Source organism: Lontra canadensis, unplaced genomic scaffold (genome assembly GCF_010015895.1).
Source record: "Lontra canadensis isolate GAN:19392208 unplaced genomic scaffold, GSC_riverotter_1.0 scaffold4, whole genome shotgun sequence".
In the NCBI taxonomy this organism is placed as follows: domain Eukaryota; kingdom Metazoa; phylum Chordata; class Mammalia; order Carnivora; family Mustelidae; genus Lontra; species Lontra canadensis.
The window spans coordinates 34,549,527-34,569,881 of record NW_022630998.1 but is presented as its reverse complement, the minus strand read 5'-3'; the positions used below and the strand labels follow the sequence as shown (position 1 = coordinate 34,569,881).

The 20,355-nt window shown below is 36.5% G+C and overlaps 1 protein-coding gene across 3 annotated transcripts in view; it reads right to left on the bottom strand.

Moving 5' to 3' along the window:
• Window positions 1-5,712: 5,712 nt before the first annotated feature.
• AP3B1 (adaptor related protein complex 3 subunit beta 1) overlaps window positions 5,713-20,355 on the bottom strand; it is a 277,679-nt gene continuing 263,036 nt past the window's right edge. For 2 of the 3 annotated variants that reach the window (XM_032847905.1, XM_032847915.1), the window contains exons 26-27: window positions 18,621-18,759; window positions 5,713-6,437 (exon numbers count right to left, since the gene is read on the bottom strand). In XM_032847905.1, the coding sequence (XP_032703796.1) occupies window positions 6,284-6,437; window positions 18,621-18,759 (293 nt within the window). In that variant the 3' untranslated portion in view covers window positions 5,713-6,283. Of the gene's footprint in view, window positions 6,438-7,175; window positions 7,367-18,620; window positions 18,760-20,355 lie in introns of those variants that run through there. The other variant, XM_032847913.1, reaches the window with a different exon arrangement.

Sequence of the window (20,355 nt, the reverse complement as noted above, 5' to 3'; positions counted from 1 at the left end):
GGGGGGAAACGCAGATCACTGAGCTAAGCAGTGTACTGGGCTGTGTTTTCTGTTTCCATTTTACTCCGTAAGTCTTTCTGTTCCCCAAGGACTTTTTTTTTTTTTTTTTCTGGAGGTGTAATAAAATAAAATGGGTGAAACAAAGCCATAAGCCAGTTAAGTCTGCAAGACATGTCATCTCATCTAAAAGGAAGAAACGGACCATTTCCATGCCTAAGGCTGACAGCAACGCCTGAGCTGGCAATAGCGCTATTCCATTTGATTTATAGAATAATGGGGTGACAAATGACGACAAAAATAAACTTTTACTGCACTGAACTGCTCCTTTATTTATGAAATTTGGCCAAGTAGTGAAATCTTTTATCTGCAAGTTGTAACATGGAGTGGGAACGAGCGATTATGGTGTGGTAATAGTAACCCGGCGATGGAGGCTGAGTCAGTTGGAAATGGATTGAGGTAAAATAACTACCGCGCCATGATAAATGTGAACAGCGCTTTGCTGACAGATGATCTAACAGGTGTTCATAACAACTATATAAGAGGATTTATTTATGACCAGCCACAGCCGCAGCACTGTAAATCAACTCCAGCAGCTGCACACCGCTGAAACCAAGTCCCTGATGGAGGAACGGTGCAAGAGCCCAAAGAACACAATTCACTCCAGAATCTTAATCATCAAATAACATTTTTTTAGGTAATTACACCACAGCCCAGAAATCATAATTACTTTCAATTAGAAAACTGAGCTGCCCATAACTTTGTTTACAAAATATTTTTATTTAGGCCCCGTGGTTTTGAGGAGGCCTGAGCAAAATGGAGACTCTGGGGTGACAGAAAGAGTGCCCTCGGGTGTTGGCGACTTCTTACCCCTTGGAGGTCTGTCACCATGGAGCTTTGGAGGAAGAGTCAAGATTTATTAGCAAGTTGTGAACTCTGTCTCGGGCGTAAGTCTGAGGAAGGCAATGTCCCCTGGTTAAACGGCCCTCTGAGGATGGTTTTATTTTTGCAGCCAAAAATCGAAACTGCAGTTGGGAGGGGCTTTGGTCTCCCCCAAAAGTCTGCATTAACTTCCCTTGGGCAATGTGTTTGGGTTCATGGCTCACCCTTCGTTGTCATTCCTGACTTTACACAGTTTACTAACAAAGGGAATAAGCATGTAACAATGAACTCATTAGAAATGGGAAGTTTCAATATAGGCTGAGGAACCCGTCTTTATACAACCCTTTTTAGCTACTTTGCAAAGGCAAAATTTAGTATTTTTCTTTCTGTAGGCCACGGTCTTAACAATTCCTTACTGTTATCCGTGGAGATGGTTGACACTACTGTAAAACAAGTCTTCACATTCATCGCGATGCTTTAAGAACAAAATCTCCCCCAAGTTGGTTCTTACTTGGGTGAGAAGATGATCTTCTAGGAGGAACAAATCCAGAAACTTGGTTGAGCTACATGTTGAGAGCTAATCTTTCTTCCCTCCCTCCCTCCCTCTCACATTATGAAACTCCACCCTTGGCAATACCTCCCAGGCCAGGTAATAAGGGTATGGGCAAGGTGAGGCTTCCCTGTTCTCTCCAAGCACACTTGCAGCATCTGCAGTCTTCAAGGGTTTCCATGCATGAGCCCAGTGGCAGAAAGATCTACTGGTTAGGCTTTATAAACATCTCTAGATTTGAGATTCTTCTATAGTGGAGCACCTGGCTGGCTCAGTCAGTAGAGCATGCGACTCTTGATCTCAGCGTTGTGAGTTCAAGCCCCACACTGGGCATGGAGATTACATAAATAAATTCTTCTACACTTCAGCCTTATTTTTGGTGTCTCTGGCGCTCAAGGTTGTAGATAAGAAAGCAGTGTCTTAGAAGGTCATTAAAGACACATTTGCGTCTGTTGTAAAAATTCCCTGTTTGAGTTCTGAAGGGTTTGGGTCTTCAGTGTACACATTTACTGAAGTGACCAGAAATTACACATACAAGTGACTATGTACATCAATTTGGCTCCAGAGAAAGACAGACAGGAGGGGGAGAAAATTAAGCATCACTTCCACTCACAATCACTTAACCAGTAAATAGATACCAATGCAGTTTCATATTCATTAGCTACTTTGAAGTCCAAAAAGACTTATTTTAGAATCTGGAAATAATTAAAAAGCATAATAACTAAAATCCCCAAGGAAGTATCTAACATTGGCTTACAAATGGGAAAATAGAACCAATAAAACCTATTTCTCCTGATCTCTATCTAGTTCACTGGTTCCCAACCTTCTTTTTCCTGTCTCCTGTTTCCAAGGGCAGTACGGTCCCACCCATGGTATGGCAAACAGTCGCTGCTCCTCTGTCCTACCACAGCCCCTGAGCTGTAGACCAGGGGGATGGCGTCAGGGAGGCAGCCTGGGAGGGTAGGAGGGAGAAATGGAGGCACAAAGTGGTGTGTGGGTAATGCTCGTCTCTGTACAAAGGTATATTCTAAGAGACAGCCTTGGCTGAAAACAATCTATTCTTCCTTCTTCCACTCCTAGGAAATCTTTTCTCTTCTATATGACTACCAACTTTTAGGACCTATCTGTATTGCCTCAGTGGAACCTTTTCAGATCTCTCTAACCCAGGAACACTTCTTCCCCCTAAACCCAATAGCTCTGACTGGCGTGATCTGACAGTCAGACAACTGCTTCACAACTCTTTTCAGAAACAACTCCAGCCTTCAAACAGCTATGTTCCAAGTTTGTTGGTCAAGTGATCACGAGAAATATAAAATGTTTTTATTCAAAAAATGATTTCAAATGCTAGTTAACTTACCAGGTCAGGTCTTAAAATAGTGCTTACTCCATAGCGCAGTTGAAAAGTGGTAGAAAAGTTACCAAGATAGAGTAAAGCCTTCATTTAGTTGTGTTGAATGCTATTATTTGTCGGTAAGTCATATAAAGAAAGGAGATGGAGACTGTGAAGATCCAGAAACAAACTTCTGGTCCATTTAAGGGCATGCTTTTCTATTAAACACAATTTCTATTCATCTAGGAGTATAACACCATCTTAAACTTGGTTTTTTGTTTTTTTTTTGGTTCCTCTAAAATCTCAAGAAGAGAGTGGAGGTGATCATGAAAACTCTTCTTGAGGTAACTGGTCAAGTTAGAAAAGGATTAAAAAAAAAGCAAGTATATGGTCAGAAAGTAAATACCTTTCAATTAAGCAACCTCCAATTGATGGAAGAACAAAAGAAGTGTGCACCTAGTGGCTGGTCTGGTTGGTCAGGTCACCTGTGTGAGGACAGGGGAGGTGGAGGTGAAGAGATGGGTTCAGCAAGACTCTGGGAGCTGATAGTTTACTTAAAACTACTGGACTCGAGGGGAAGTGAATGGGGGTGGGGAAGGAAGTGGTACTGTATTAGCATGTAAGTGAAGTTTGTTTGCAAACCAGGGCTCACTGACTTAGCAAAGTCCACACTGCCATTTCTTCATTTATTGCCAAATGGATTGTGGTTTGTTGGGGGTAGAGAGTATATCTTCTATTTTACTGTAACCGACAATGGTTACTATAGTTCTTTACTTCTCACCATGGATATAGTCTTAAAAAAGAAAGGAAATAGTAAGGCTTTATTAATTTTGCACTATAACATAAGGCCCCCGCCCCCCCATTATGGGAAAAGAGACCTGTTCCCTGTTTAAACAATTCTCATATAGCATTAGAGAGATTAGAGAGAGGAAACAAAGAAGGTAAAAAGCTTACATTTTCTCCTAGCTAGCTAAATTTCACTTTCTAAAACCTCTCTTTATGTCATCATTCTGGAGCTTGTCTCCTCTAATGTAGTATCTATCTTCTTAACATGAACCATAGATTACAAGGGCAAACTTCTCATACACTATTATAAAGTTATTCAAATGTTTGCAAATAGTTCCTGGGAAGGGCAAGTATGAAGTATTTTAATTTGCTAAGTTCATTATTATAGTCTTTTCAGAATAAAAACATTCTCCTTTTCTTGTAATAAATAAAGCAAATGTATTAAGAGATACCAAAATGAGGCAATGTGATACCAAAAATGAGGCTCAGTCTGAAATATACTATGAGAGCCATTCTTCAAGATTGGTGTACATAAAATGTCCCATTAAGTGGACATTAAAATGAAAAAATATAGCTAGAATTAAGAATTCAACATTGACTAACTCGACTCAATGGAACAATTTAGAGATAATCATGGATTATGATAAAGTTAAAGGAAATATGAGGTAAGAAACTCTGAAACATTGTACCGAAAAAGGAGAACACTCATCCTCCCCACCCCCAAATCTTAAACTTGGGATTTTGGTCATTTTTCCAGTTTCACTTATATGAAAAATATTTTAATGATATCAAGCTATTGATGTTACAATGGCTTCAACGGTTAGCACACTGTATTATATTATTGATTTTATATAGATATATAGACATATATATCTATATAAAATCTATATGTAGATATATAGATTTTAAATCCCTAAAAGTTAGCTATCAAAACTGATCTTCTTCAAAAATAAAGTTCTACGGAAATTTCCTTAGTTACCAAATACTGTTTTCACAGAGTAACCTGTTTTCGCAGAGAAGTGCTCTCATTTAAGGAAAACAAAAACCTATCCACACCACAACATACATCTCCCCTCTGCTTTGATGCATTAAGTGTAAATATGTTTTTCAGAAAACAGATATCTAGCTTGTCAAACTCCTTATAACATTTCCCAAAGTTGTTGACCAAGGAACCCCACGTTGTGAAGCAAGCCCCAAGAAACAGGATTAATAACGGAAATGCCAACCAGCTGCTCCTGGCTGTTGACAGTGCCAGGGCTCTAAGGCTCCAGGGTGAGGTCGGGCACCTCACTCCTACAGTTCTACGTCTCCTCACCCCGATTAACTGCTATATTCCCAGAGCAAGACAATTTAACCACCTTGTTTGCTCTCTCCAGCTCACGAGCTTGAAAATTTAATTTTTCAGGTCTGTTTTGTTCTTCTCAATATGTATTTTCCAAGAATGTTTTTTTTTTTCTTTTTACATATGTTCCACAGCATTTCCACCAATGTATATTCTCTTTTTACTTCTTAAAAATCGTTATGTGGCTTTACAGAAAGGGAACTGACTAGCATATACTCTATATTACCTTTTATCAGAAAGGTAAATAAAATTTCAACTGGTTTTAAAAAGGCATAAAAGATTTAGAAAACAGTTTCCTGGTCATAGAACAATCTTACTAGAAACAGTGACTTGTCTAAGTCAGCAACCAAAATAAATACTCTGGGCAAAAGGGCGAATATGATGATTAAGTAACTGGTTTTTAAAATTTCTACAATGAGGTTTATACTGGTTAGTTTCCAAAGGTGTTTCTGTCCATCTAAGTTGGGCATCAACATTTGTAAAGGAACAATGAGATAAAAAGAATTTATTCAGCAGGTGTATTACACCTTATAATCTGATCTCTACTAATCAAGATTGCACAGAAAGAGACATTTTATTTCACAACATGATGATTTTTGTTGTTGTTATTAAATATACCAACTTTTTTTCTTGGAGTTAACTATTCTATAACACAATTAGAAAATCTACCTGAGTTTAAAAATGGTTTTTCTTTTACTAACTAACCCCCATTGATTTCTTCTTTGCAGAATATAACACTCAAACCATTTACTTTAAAATAAAGAAATATCAGCCTACGAACTTTGGGATTACACACAGTTTCTTATTAAAAAATGCAAAGACACATGTTATTCATATGCTAGTTTATTATTCAGAGATGATTTCATGACAAGCGTTGTCAATAACCAATTACAATACCAGGAAATTCGTAGAACAAAATTTTACAGAGATCTTGTTGTTTTTGTATTTAATTCTAAAAAATATGCTACCCCAATTTTCAGATATCAAGCTGAGAGGCCATTTAGACTATTTCTAGGCTAATTTTTGTTTACACCGAGAGGGAGGGTGATTTCCAATGAACTTAAAATACCCAATTCCTGTCCATTGTTGTGAAAAAAGAGAAGGACGAGGAGAAGGCCAGAAGAAGTAGCAGGACAGAGAAAATGCCACATGGATTCAAGAGTTGAGAAAACTGACAGTAAAATATATGTTCTTTGGTTAGCAAAGCGAAAACGGGGAAAGTATTGCATACATGATAGATACACACTAGCATTCTAAAGCAGGAGACAAGAATGTCAAGAGTGTATTCTTCCCCCGCTGCCAGATGGAAGGGCTATTATTATAAATGAAAGGCAGCAGTAGTGGATGCCAGGCACTTTTGTTCTGTGCCAGATTCTGAAGTCCAGATGTAAGCAGGTTACCCCTGGGACAGGACAGGCTTCAGCTCCCGCAGCAGAACAGAACCGATCACGGTTCTCTCAGTGTTGATGATAAGCTGGGCTGTAGAGCCTTCCTTCAGCTCCACTGTGACGAGCATCAACGACCCACTGTGCACAGTTTTAGCTGCAAACCTGAAGGAAAAAAAAAAAGAGAAGACTTTTATCATGGGAGGGGGATAGGGGAAAGGAGACAGCACAGATTCAAATAGGTTTAAAATAATTTTTTTCTCAGTAATTTCTTACAGGTTCCCTACTGCCAAAAACCCAAAGCCAAGCATTCTTCTGAAAAATCAATAAACTGCCCAGCACCATGCTTACCACAGGCAGGTAATTTTAGTGCACTGTTAGAATAGAACAAGAAGAAGTCTATTTTACTTATTAGTTTGGACAACAGATATATGTGAATAATTCTCCACTAATATGTATTTGGGAGTCATTCATTTGATATTTAACATTTCACCATGCATAGGGCCATTTAAAATAAACCACTGTATTTTTATTTTTAACATATTAAGAAAAGCTACGAGCTTGAAATTTTAATTCCTCGTATGTGAAAATGATTATGCAGGAAGTTAGGTAATTTTATGGACATTATAAAACTCATATCATTTCAAAAATTCACGCATGCATGTTAAAATATTCAAATTCAATCTCTAATGTTGATGATGACATGTAACAAAATCACATGACAGCCAGGTAGTACACCACAGTCCCTCTTTTTAGATTTTTTATTTTTTTTAATGTTCAGGACGTTAGATACTTCTTTTTGCTTTAGAATAGAGGAAACCTGAGGTCTAAGGCTCCATTACTAAATTCCAAGACATGAAGAATCTACTAATTACATGGAATTAAAAGCAAAACTAGCCTTTTAAGCACTGCAATTGACTGAAAAGCCGTTGGAGGCACAATGAACTTCTGTCAATCCTGCTAATTCATTCTGCACGCACAGTTGAGCCCCAGAGACGTGAAGGAAGAGGATGGTACCCTCCTAGGCCTCCATTTTCCACATGGAGCATGTTCCATGCATTTGTGGGGGGGAGGGGGTTTGATTGCAGGGATGACTGGAGAAAAACAAAGTTGCCGCACATGAGCTTTTGAAAACACTAACAAGTGTAGAGCAGGTCTGTGACCTGCTGTGACCCCACTTTGCAGGGCCAATCCCCTTTCCCCTTTCTGTATGACACGTGTCTGAATCTGAGCCATCTGCCTCAATTTGCGCAACATCTTCAGCCACAATGGCACCCAGTTAGCCCTGACAACAGCTCACAATACATAAAAATAAAACTGCCGTGCTGACAGCATGCTGTGGACTATTCAAGAGCAAACCAACTGGTCAGTGTCTCATGTCTGACAATTAGCATGGGCCCTGCGCAGAGCCTGCGGTGTCCTCAGGGATCTGTTTAATTACCATCAACATAAAAGAGGGAGTTTATCAGGAGACACTCAGAAAAACTTCACTCCCAACTTAATTAAAATATTAGCCACTTAAGCAGGAAGCAGATTCTCTTTAAATGAAAAGTAATTTCTTTTTTGAGTTTTAAAAAAATGACATCAAGATCTTATAACACATTCGAGTCTTTTTTTTCAAAACCTAACAAGCCATTTTTGACCTAAACAGAATCATGAAAATCAGTTTCCCAACAATAATCAGAATAATGACTCAAAAGCAAAACAAATACACTAATTTTACATAATTGAAAATATTATCAACACTTTTAGGTTGCATCTTAAAATGTAAGCTGGTGGGTTGTTCATAAAGTACGTTAGAAGTCTTCCTAGTCATTTATTCTTGTGTTTTCTGCAAACATGGAAAGCTGCTCTCTCCAAACACACTGAAGACTGGGAAGGAGTCCGACAGAGCAGTTTTTCTACTTGAGAGAAACAAGTGTAAGTGACCAGTTTAAGAAGAGAAATCATACCAGTGTTTTTAAAGAGATTTTCTAAAGCTCTCATACTATATACATCTGTGTGCTCTTCAGATATCCACACAAGACATAAGGAACTGCATACCTAATTCCATCTTTTAGAAAACACAAAAATCACCAGCCCTCAAAGGTCCCTCTTTCCTAATACCCCTTACAAGTTTATGCATTTCTTTTGTCCACATTTTTGAGGTTCTTCTGGTTCATAGGAGAATCCTGTTTCTGTATTTCTGTTAAACCTTGTCTGTCTGTTAAACCAAATGATACTAGGTGGCTCTTCTGTCCTATCATTTATGTAACTTTTTCCCCCCACAGATCTGGTCATCATCAAATCTTCATTTAACACATATTTCAACAGAGGTCCCTATGTCTGACAGGGTTATAATTATGTAAACAATAGTCTTATTAGTCCCTTTATTTACTTAACACTTGTGCCTTGGGACTGCAGAGAAGGAGATTATGTCTTAATAGGGACACAGAAGCACTTGAATTTCAGGGTTGTACAGCCCCAAGGCACATTTTATCTCTTTTCTACTAAAAACTTAGAGTCGATGGTAAAATAATATAAATTCAGCAGAGACAAACGTCAATTTTGACGTCAGTATGTTTACAGAGATTAAAATTAGTCTCTTGTACATGTTTTTGAAATCCTATTACCACAAAACTCTCAATACTGTAAGAACTGAGGTCTGAAAGAAAAGAGGTCTTTGCTTACACTACAGTGGTAACATGCTAAGCAAATTGTCCTAGCAATAAAATCTGTTAGGTGGTGAAAAAGCTATTGCCTTTTAACTAGGTCTCTGTTCTAGTGGGCACAAATGGTGGAAGCAATGTTTTAAAGCAGAAGACTAGAAGATCAGATGTTCTGACATTCTCATTTCACAGTTCCAAAAGGATGTATTTAATTGGAACACAGCATGAGTACAACTGGTTTGTTTTGGTCCATGAAAAGCAAAGCCACCACCCAAAATTTCTTAATCATTTAATGCCGGAACAGGCTATGCTTTAAAAATCCACTGAAAGACAGTTAGGGAAAGAGTACCAGTTAATAACCAACACACAGCTAGCTTTCAGACATAAGAAACATTGATTATAAAGACAGCCTTGGTCAAACACTTCTATGCTAAATTTAATGGCTGACATCAGAACCTCCGTACTTGACCTCAAACGAAGAAGAACACTGTGACCAAACTTTTTCAGAAGGCATGTGAAGTTTTTGGATCACCGTACTTATAACCACAGCGGCCATTTATTAAGTGCTTTGTGTAGCGGGCACTCATTTGATTCTGCGAGGCGAATCACAGTATAGATGAGGGAACTGAGGCCCACAGAAGTTGAGAAACCTGCTCATGGGCACATAGCTAGTGAATGGTTGAGCAGGAATTTGAACCCAAGTATTCTGATTCTGGATTATACACATTCTCAAATATGCAAAATGCACTGATAAATTAAGGTTTTCTTATTTACCTAATATGCATATAATCTATTATTGTTCCAAAAACTTGAAGAGGGAAGATTTTTCCCTTCAAAACTGTGTACTTGAATTTGCACCATTATGGAATTTAAAGCAGCTTGACTTGGTGCTTTGTCATAACAACTTCTTAATTTCTGACCTTAAAGATTTAAAAAATTTTAAATATCCCCCACCTCCCATTCCCTCAAAAGACACACCGGCAATGAAAAATATAAAACCTTCCTAAATGGAGCTGTAACACAGGGAGGGACTTCTGGGAGGCCAACCAACCTCGAACACCAGTACCACCACAAATGAGAACAAATAAGAGGATGACAGTTAAAGATGTATTGCCTATGTATGATGGGCTCCATGTTATTAAAAGGATACCATCTAGGTATTTTTCATTATTTTTCATTTTCATTCCACCACCAACCACTCGCTATTTGTAATCACCAATTGAGAAGGTAAAAACTGTTTAGATATATCTGTATTTCATTTCATTACATGTCTTTTTGTCTATTATCTCTAGAAATTGACATTTAATCTTTGAAGCTTGTAAGAATTCTTAGGATTAAAGAAAAAGACAAAATAAGCTGCTTGCCAACCCTAAATGAAGATACCACTTTTCTAAAAAAGTTAATTTTTCTTAACTACTGACAGAATTATGAAAAAAGCTCAGATAACAACAAATTTGTATAAATTTATTATCTATAATACATGGCCTTATTGCCTCATGCACTTAAACCATACTTTTTATTAGATTTATGAGAAGCTGGCTATGGACCATAAATGTTTTTGTCAGAAGGAAAAGAAATTCTACAACTCAATTGTTTCAACAACTTCAATGTTAACAGGATAACATGAATTAAAAAGTATTTATCTGAGAGACAGCATCAATCTCCAGGGTATTCACAACATAAAAATTTTTAAATAGAATCGTATTTGCTACATTTAATGCAACAGCTCTAAGACATGCTTTTTCTTCTCTTGGGTAGTCTTCCTGGTTTCTGATTTTTCTATTCTGAGTTCAATTTTCTCGTGTTTTCTGTTCTACTGGTTACCAGAAGCTGTGACAATGGCCCACTCAGGCTAAAACTTTTTTTCCTCCCTACTCTGTACATGAAGCCTTCAATTACTGCCTGCTGAAGCAGACAGAATCCTATTAGTAAGAAAGACGATCACAAGATGCAGTGCCCTGCCCTAGCTGTATAAAAATAATTAGTTCAAAGTTGACAAATGTGTAATGAAGTCGCACAATCATTATATATAAGAAATACTGGTTTGAATAAGCATCCTAACATCAAATACCAAAGCCTGATGATTTGGAGCACTGTTTTCCAAAAATTTTAAAATGGTAAGTCCTTATTATGTTGAGTTAATACAGAACATTTTAAACAGAGAACTTGTAAGTTGTAAAAAAAATTCCATTTTGTTGACTATAAAATTGTATTTTAAAGTTTAGCCCATTACCTAAGAGAATTAATACTGAGGGAAAAAATTACATGTGATTCAAGTTTAGGGAATTTATCCAAAGCAATGTATTTTTTCCTATCATTAAAAAAAATTAGCCAGCAATATTATAGTATCTTCCTTTGACAATCTGATGAAAAGAGTTTAAAAAAAAAAAAAAAAAAGAGCTACCATCATAACTTAGGATTCTCTGTATTCTGTTCTAGTCTTTAAACATGGATAAAAAAATGATTCTGCATACTATCTTGTCAATGATGCATTCTCTTTCTTCATACAGGAAAGCTAAATATATCTCTAAGTGTGCTTTCTCAAAGAAGACATGAAATATTCCAGTTATTCCAAAGCATTTTTGGTTTGTCTATTTGGTGGGGGTGAGATGGGATGGGCAAATAGTAAAACACATAAATTCTTACCCCATTCTCTTTGATTCCTTATAAAATTGTCAACCTGGAAAGAAAATCATCAAGAATACCTCTCTTTCATTTCTACATGAAAACATTTATATTTATATTCCTATTAGTAAAACTGTTGCATTACAGAGTATTACCTCACTAATGGTGGAAGTAAAGAAAACTTAAATAAAGAATCCTTTAAAGCAAAATCAGCTGTGTAGTTTTAGTGATTTCTGAAATATCAAAATATGCTTTCCATGTAAAAATTAGCTGAGGTCCACATTTGTTTTTCAATGAAACGCTGCTCACAGAGCTTGCAGAGATCAAAGCAGCAGATAAAAAAGCAGTGCTGCCCTCTAGTGGACAATCTCCAACCTGAGAAAGACCCGATTTCTAAAGACGTTCCATGAATCTTTGGCCCCCTTTGAGATCCCAAATTTGTTACACAGGACAAAAGACCAAAGCCTGATATCTTTATACTAACAACTGTTTACAAAAAAAAAAAAAAATTTTAAGACAGCTGATGTATGGTTACTATAGTATCAGGGCTTATAAAATTAGGGCACCAAGACACTTGTTTCTATTACGGTCTTTCAGAATTACCTGGTTATTTAAATATTTCAGTTACTAAGGAAAAATAAATAAAACAACAAACAAAAACAATAGTCCAAAGGTTGAGCAACCTAAGAACAGAAGAAAGGGAAATATCAAAGATCCCAACAAGAAGTACCTATGCCATTCCATGTTTGTAACCCTAGCACCAAGAAAACCTGTCACAAGCCTTCAAAAAATATTGAATGGACTTGCACAGCATAGACATCTTATGATGGATATGGTAGTATATACCAGTATTTCTCCTATTAATAACCATTAAACATGTATATCATATCAGTGATTCAATGGATGACCTGAAGGCCTAGAAATGAAACAAGTCGTTCTTTACATGTATGTCAATTAAATAAAAAGATTATTGATTTTAAACCTGAAACAAATAAACTGTGTTTAGGTATGTTGGCAAATTAAAAAGTTGACTGCCAGGTTGCTATGGATACACTATTCTAGCCACAGTACCAGATTTTCCTAATACTTAAGGACCTAAGTAACAATAGGTAAAACAACGTTCATTCTCTTAAGACTGTAATTATTCATAAGTTGCACGTATTCAAAATTTGCAAATTCAAGAAGTGATACAGTAAACAAGATCCAAACACAGATTAAGATACACGGGGTGGGGAAAGGACTGCAAGTATTGAATACAAGTTAATAATAACTGTTTTGGGGGGCACCTGGGTGGCTCAGTCGTTAAGCGTCTGCCTTCTGCTCAGGTGGTGATCCCAGGGTACTGGGATGGAGCCCCATGTCAGGCTCTCTGCTCAGCGGGAAGCCTGCTTCTCCCTCTCCCACTTCCCCTGCTTGTGTTCCCTCTCTTGCTGTGTCTCTCTCTCTGTCAAATAAATAAAATCTTAAACAAAACAAAACAAAACAAAACTGTCTTGGGCCTTATTGAATAAGCTAAGAGCTAAAACAGAATCACGGCAGAGACAAGGTTTTCCCTTTTCACTCAAATTATCACATTTTTCCCTCACAGGGTCAATTTGCTGTTCATGAAAGGGCAAGATGAGTAGGTAGTATGACAACTCTTTTTAACAACACCACTGTTACTGAATGTCAAAATTCCAGAAACTGGGTTAAAATGTGAAATGGCTGGGACTGCTGAAAGACAAACTTCTACTTGCGGTCTCAGACTGTTCACAGGCAGGACTACAATACACTAATATAATTAACAATATACCGTTGCTGGAGCACAACGGCATGGTGATAAGAAACAACCAAGAATCGAACATCTCCTCCATTAGCATCTCTTAATCTATAAAAAGGAAATGAAAAAACAGGAAAAATACACTTTAACATGTGTCATGTAGCTGTCATTAACTCTTGATAATACAAGGCAGCCTCAAACTGTAAACTCTGGAACATTACTGGCCTTAGAACTGCTTAGACCACTGGCTACAATGCAGACTCCTGGGCCATACCCCAGATGAACCAAATCTGGGTCCTCCGGTGTAGGTCCCAGTTTACACAACCCTCCACAGGTTTCTTTTGTACAGAAAAGCCTTAAAGATTTTGGAACTACAGATTTTTAGCTTTCTGCTTTTTGCTCACTATATATTAGTACCTTTATGAGAGGACAAGCAATGTAATAAAAGAAAATGCACAATGGTTTCTACATTGTTGAATACAAACATCAGTCATAAACCCTTACTTGATTTCTTTCTCAGAGGAACACAGGAAATTTTTCCTGGCTCTGAATGTACCTAAGATTCCCATTGCTAGTCTCTCTAATTCTCTTCCCCTAAACACAGTGAATATTAACATTTTCTCTTTGCAGTCCATTCATCTACTGGTTTACTATTGTTCACTCTGCTCTTTGTATATACTTTATTTATATATTATTAGTCCTGTCTTAAATAATATGCTTTAAGACTTTTACAATGCATAGAATCTCACATGTTTTAATATGAATATCTAACACAGGACATGAAGATGTTCAGCTCCATGGTTAATAAATGCTTTTTTGATGACTTTATTTAAATTCTCCTTTCTGTATTACCCCTTATCATGTGGTAACTGTAATCTAGAAAATAGCAGGTTGCCATAATGATCATAACTCTGTAGATCTCAATTGGATGGTTTTGTTCTCGAAGAGCAGCTTTTTCAATCACCAAGCAAGTACCAGAGAAATGAAAATAAAGTTTTTTTTTTTTTTTTAAGATTTTTATTTATTGATTTGACAGAGAGAGATCACAAGTAGACAGAGAGGCAGGCAGAGAGAGAGAGAGGGAAGCAGGCTCCCTGCTGAGCAGAGAGCCCGATGCGGGACTCGATCCCAGGACACTGAGATCATGACCTGAGCCGAAGGCAGCGGCTTAACCCACTGAGCCACCCAGGCGCCCCGAAAATAAAGTTTTATCTCAATAGTTTACTGCTTGGCTTTCTGAGACTACTGCTCATTTAGAAATTAAAAACTAAATGTCATATCATCCAACAATAGATACACAGTTTCCTACTGATCTTGTAAAGCAGTTAATAACATAAGAAATGCTCCTGTTTTTTATTTTTATTATTATTTTTTTAAAATAAAGATTTTAATTTATTTATTTGACAGAGAGAGATCACAAGTAGGTAGAGAGGCAGGCAGAGAGAGAAGAAGGGAAGCAGGCTCCCTGCTGAGCAGAGAAGCCCGACGTGGGGCTCGATCCAAGGACCCCGGGATTATGATCTGAGCCGAAGGCAGAGGCTTAACCCACTGAGCCACCCAGGCGACCCGATGCTCCTGTTTTTTAAAATGAATTCCATAAAACTTGTGCTCCTTTAATTGACTTTTTCTTAATGGAGGCCATTCTCTGTTGATATGTAGGAACCATTTTCTGCTATGTATTCAATTAAAATGTCTACTTTATGCAATTATACACTTCTGCATATTAATGAAGATTCCCTTTTTCTCAAATAATTCTTATATTAATTCTTTTTTTAACCTGGCATTTAATGTAAAAACTATTTAAATTTTAAGAGCAGTGGGAATAAATTATTCCAAAATCAAGACAACGGAAACTTTATTCATAGAATGGTCAGAAAGAATACTCTGATGCTTATTGAAAAGTCCTCTCAGAAATAAAAGATCCTCAAAAATTAAGTAGAACATAGGCCAGCCAAGAATAATATATCATACTGAAATTTCCGATCTTAAAATACTAACATCCAAAATGCTTTTCACACTTTTTGTTTTTTAAGTAATCTGAAATCAATTACCATTAATAAATACAAGAATGGCTTTGGGGACACCTGAGTGGCTCAGTGGGTTAAGCCTCTGCCTTCGACTCAGGTCATGACCCCAGGGTCCTGGGATCGAGCACTGAATCAGGCTCCCTGCTTCCCCTTCTCTGCCTCTGTCTGCCTCTCTGCCTACTTGTGATCTCTACCAAGTAAATAAAATCTTAAAAAAAAAAAAAAAAAAAAAGAATGGCATTGGTTCTTGTCTTCATAAACTTAAAAAGCAACTGTCACAGAATAATAAAGGAGTCATTCAAAAAGCTCACAGGGGGCACCTGTGTGGCTCAGTGGGTTAAAGCCTCTGCCTTCAGCTCAGGTCATGATCCCAGAGTCCTGGGATCGAGCCCCATATCGGGCTCTCTGCTCAGCAGTGAGCCTACTTCCTCCTCCTCCTCCTCCTCTCTCTCTCTCTCTCTCTCTGCCTGCCTCTCTGCCTACTTGTGATCTGTCAAATAAATAAATAAATAAATCTTTAAAAAAAAAAAAAAAAGCTCACAGAGATTTCAGTTTTGTTATTGGCAATTAAGTAACATAAGTTTAGATATATAAACTCATTAATTCTGGAGGATAATATGATACCGAACACTACACCTAACAACATGAATAACACTCAATGAAGGGATAAAGTGTTCATTTCTGTTATTATAATATAAAAAGTAATTACCATTTCATTTTAAATGACATTAAGGAAGGCACTGGTACAGATTTTACTAACAATTGTTCATTTTTGTTTTGTTACTGAATATAAAAGAATGGTAAAAAACTGTTACATATGCAGGTTGATAATTTTTAACAATTTCTCTATGGAAAATCCAAGTAACTCCAGGTGTTTATTACCTGGACGCTTTCTGAAATTTAGAACATTAACACAGCCATACTTTAACTGTGAGAGCAAATGCAAACATTTTCAATTATATCTAATGAGACTTGTGAGGCACATTAAGACGGCACAACCTAATCCTAATTATAGATAGGCATGTTTTTCACTTTTGACTCAGTAGTAACTTGGGCTCCTCCCCCAAGTTACAGAGCCAATCATACAGCTGGATCAGAGAAGTGTCAAAACATTGCAGATGTGTATGAGGACCATAAACATTAAGTCTGGAGGCAATCTCTGCATTCCAAAGCCGAATATAAACAGTTCTTAGTTGCGTGTCTCCCCTGAATTAGTACAGATAATTAAGAACTGACAATAATTTAATCACTTGAACAGACATTAAGTTTTAAACCACCAAGACAAGTTACAGGCAAACGATGGACTAATAAGAATTGTGCAACTGTGCTAAGTGTCTTTCTTAGTCTATTTCCCAATAAGAAGGCAGCTTTTGAGTTGGTTTTGAGAAGATAATTTGGCTGTTTTCTTCTAAGAAACAAAAATATGGAAAGCTGCCATTGCTTTCAGAAAAGTTAACCCACATATAAAACAAAACAAAAAATAAATCAGAAGTTCCACCATAAATAAGGGTTACTATATGTCTTTCTGTACATTACAAAAGGATATATTAAAACAGGACTGAAGTACTGCTGGATACTAGATGCATCAGGTAAAATTTCAGACTATATAAGCTAAAAGTTATAGTTGGTGTAGGATATTTTAGTGTTGTAGGAATTTCAATAATTCAAAGTATCCATAAATAAAACAAAGAATTTCTGCTAGAGAAAATCACCCAGGAAAGTAAGAAGTATTTAAAGTAGAAAACAAAAGAGGTAACTCAGAACCAAAATATTTTCATTGAAAAGCCTTCTGTTCACTTTTTCCCCTATTGAACAACAGTAACTGATAAGTTATATCTGTATGGTGGTACCAGCATGATGACCTAATACCCATTTTATTATTTTATCATCCCCTATATGAGATAGATAGGGTTGCCAGAAATTAGGAAATGGAAGCATCAGACCTCTTAAACTGCAAACTAACTAAGGACGTTTCTTTAAAAATAAAACAACCCCCCCCCAAATATGGTAAATTTGTTTTTTGATTAGCACATACAGTTTTCATTCTGTCCCAATTAGTAGATGATGTTAGGCAACTACAAATAATGGCAGATCAAGACTTGAACTCAGCTCCTCTGAGGTCAAGACCAATGTTCTTCCACAGATTAAGACAAGACTTTCATTTCAATACCCCCTCTTTTCCCTGTCACCCCTTCCTAAAGAGCTGAAGATCTTAAAGCCCATAAGAAGTTATAACTTGTCTCAAATTACCAAGCCCAGTAATGGCAGAGATAAATCTAAAACTCCGATCTCAGATAAATCTAAAACACTCTTTATAAGGGGGTTTCTCTTACCCCTGTATTAACTTGAAAAAAACTTTTTAAGATTTTATTTTTAAGTAATCTCTACATCCAATGTAGGGCTCAAGCTTACAACCCTGAGATCAAGAGCTCCATGCTCTATCAGCTGAGCCAGCCAGGTACCTACCCAAAATAATTTTTTCTCAAAAACATTTTTTAAAGGTCTGAAGGCATTCTTTTTGATTTTAAATTTATTTTCCATATACATGGATAAAGGCAGAAGTATGCTACTGGCAGTGGGGTGGCAGAGGAATTAAATGTGGAATTAATGAATTCCTTTAAGCTCACATAGGACTAAGTAATAACCGCATATTTGTTTAAGGAGATCATTTTTGTCTTTACTTTCATTTCAAGCTACTGGCACACACAGATCACAAATAGGGCAACCATAATAATCACATTCTCTGCTACCTTTAAGGACAAATGACTTGGATCTCATGCTTAAATGTTCCGTAGTGAAGATATATCTGGTCTAAGAAATAGAAGCTGCATTTGGCCCTATGCTGGTTTTCTAGTAGCTCCTTATTACTGGAAACAGTCTCAAGGGACTGCTGTGAAAAGCAACTCTGTATATGGTACCCAAACTTCCTCCATTTCAAGTAAAAAAGTCCAACTGCACTGCTTTATAAAACAGTTCTTCCTGGAAATCCACTGACTGGTGAAATAGAATAAAGTCTTAACCACAGCTCACAAACAGTACCTTTACAAATCACCAAGCTATTATAAAATACAAGTACACTGACCTTCAGGACAGTCCATCCCAGTGTACTTAAGGATTGCATAAATAGGGAAGAGAGCCGTAACACAAACCAATCAATCAAATATCTCATCAGAAACAAAGGAGGGAGACACATACAGGTTTCAGGGTTACTGTTTTGAAGGAAAAATATGAAGTGAAAATTATATATATACATACAAGTTATCTCCACATCACATGTTGGTGAACCTACCTGTGTATATTATCTTGGCCAGAAGGGACTACACCTACATTGGCTACATTTACAACCTTCTGAAGGATCACCGAGGGAGTGAAATTCTGTGGTGCAGCAATGATTACAGTAGACGTTTCATTCATTCCTGTTAGCATTCCTGTAAGAGCAAATGAAGGCTCCCTTTTACTCATCTCTTTAGGAAAATTACATTAAAACGATTTCAAGTTCATAGCCAAAATTTAAAAACTTTAAAAAAATGCCATTCCAGAATATAATTTTCAAGATAATTATCATAGAATTAAAATAATTGCAAATGTTATAAAAAATTTTAAATCCTTACTATGTAGGAAACACATAAAAATGCAGTGGAACATAACTCTTAATAAATCGGATTTTCAATATTATAAAATAAAAATGTAGACTCACAAAGATTCTATTCAATTTCAGTCCCTTTAAAATATACTCATTTGGACTATGTCAACTATGTATGCTTTTACGTGTTTTTTTCCTCTCATTTTCATTCAGAGATCTCTCTTGTGAAATGCTGCCTAAGAACAAATCAAAGTGAGCTGAAATAACTAGCAACATTACCTGATGAATGGCCTCAATTGCAAGATCAAAGTTATCTTAGCCATGACTGAAAGTCACTGAACAGTTATGGGGTTCTAAAAAATGCACAAGTATCTAAGTAGCTATATTATATTCATACCTAAATATTATAGCATTTGCCTAGTGAACAGAAATATACTGTTAATTATGAAAACACCAACCGAAATTTCTGAAGCAAAACATTTGGAAACAAAGGAAAAAATGTAAATGGAAAATCTAGAAAATCTGGAAATTCCAGAGACATTTTAAAGAAATATTCAAGAAAAAAAACAAAGTTAAGCAAAATCATGAACAAAAACCATACAGTTAACATAGAACATGCCATTAATATCAAAATTTCATGTAAAAATGTTCAGTGAACAAATTCAGTAACATGCCAAACCCTTGGAACAAATAACTGAAATTTAGTAGCGAGGTTAAAAAACCTAGAATAATTATAATAAATGCCATCTACCTGGACTGGTGATAAAAGTCATCGACATCTAATGGTATCTAGTAGAAATGATAACTTTTGAGACATTTTATATGTGCATGGTAGTTTACCAAATTTATAAAAATGGGTAAATTTGATTTTATGTTTCCAAAAGGCTCTGAACCTTCAGGGCTATGTATTTAATTTAGTTATTTACTGCAAATGCAACCTGAAATTTAAAAGAACCCCTATGATTAGCAGCACAAAATTTCGAAAGCCCAACACTGTAAAAAGACTTATCTAAGCTTTTAACAAAGAGCAGGTGTTATTAACCACTTTCAAATTCGGGGACACTATGTTCTGTCTTAGACTGTTTAACTTCAGTATTAGGCAAAAGCTTTAAAAACTACACAAGCAGTCAAACACTGCTTTTAAGTAAAGCACAGTGGCTGCTGACATAACACTGCTGAGAGATGTGTGTACTCATTTAGGATTTAAACCTTCTCCATTAAGCTCTATTGAAGAGCAACTGCTGAATAAATGAATGCAACTATGTTTATGTTAAAAGCCTGTTTTCCGCAGCATGTAATTAAAGGAAATGTTGTACAAAGCCAGTACTTTTGTCAAGCTCCTGTAAATGGAAAGATGGATAGCACTCAGAGAAGTGAATGCATTGCTTCATATTTAACCTTAACACTCTTGTCATTAATGGTTTGTCTAACTTGGTCTATA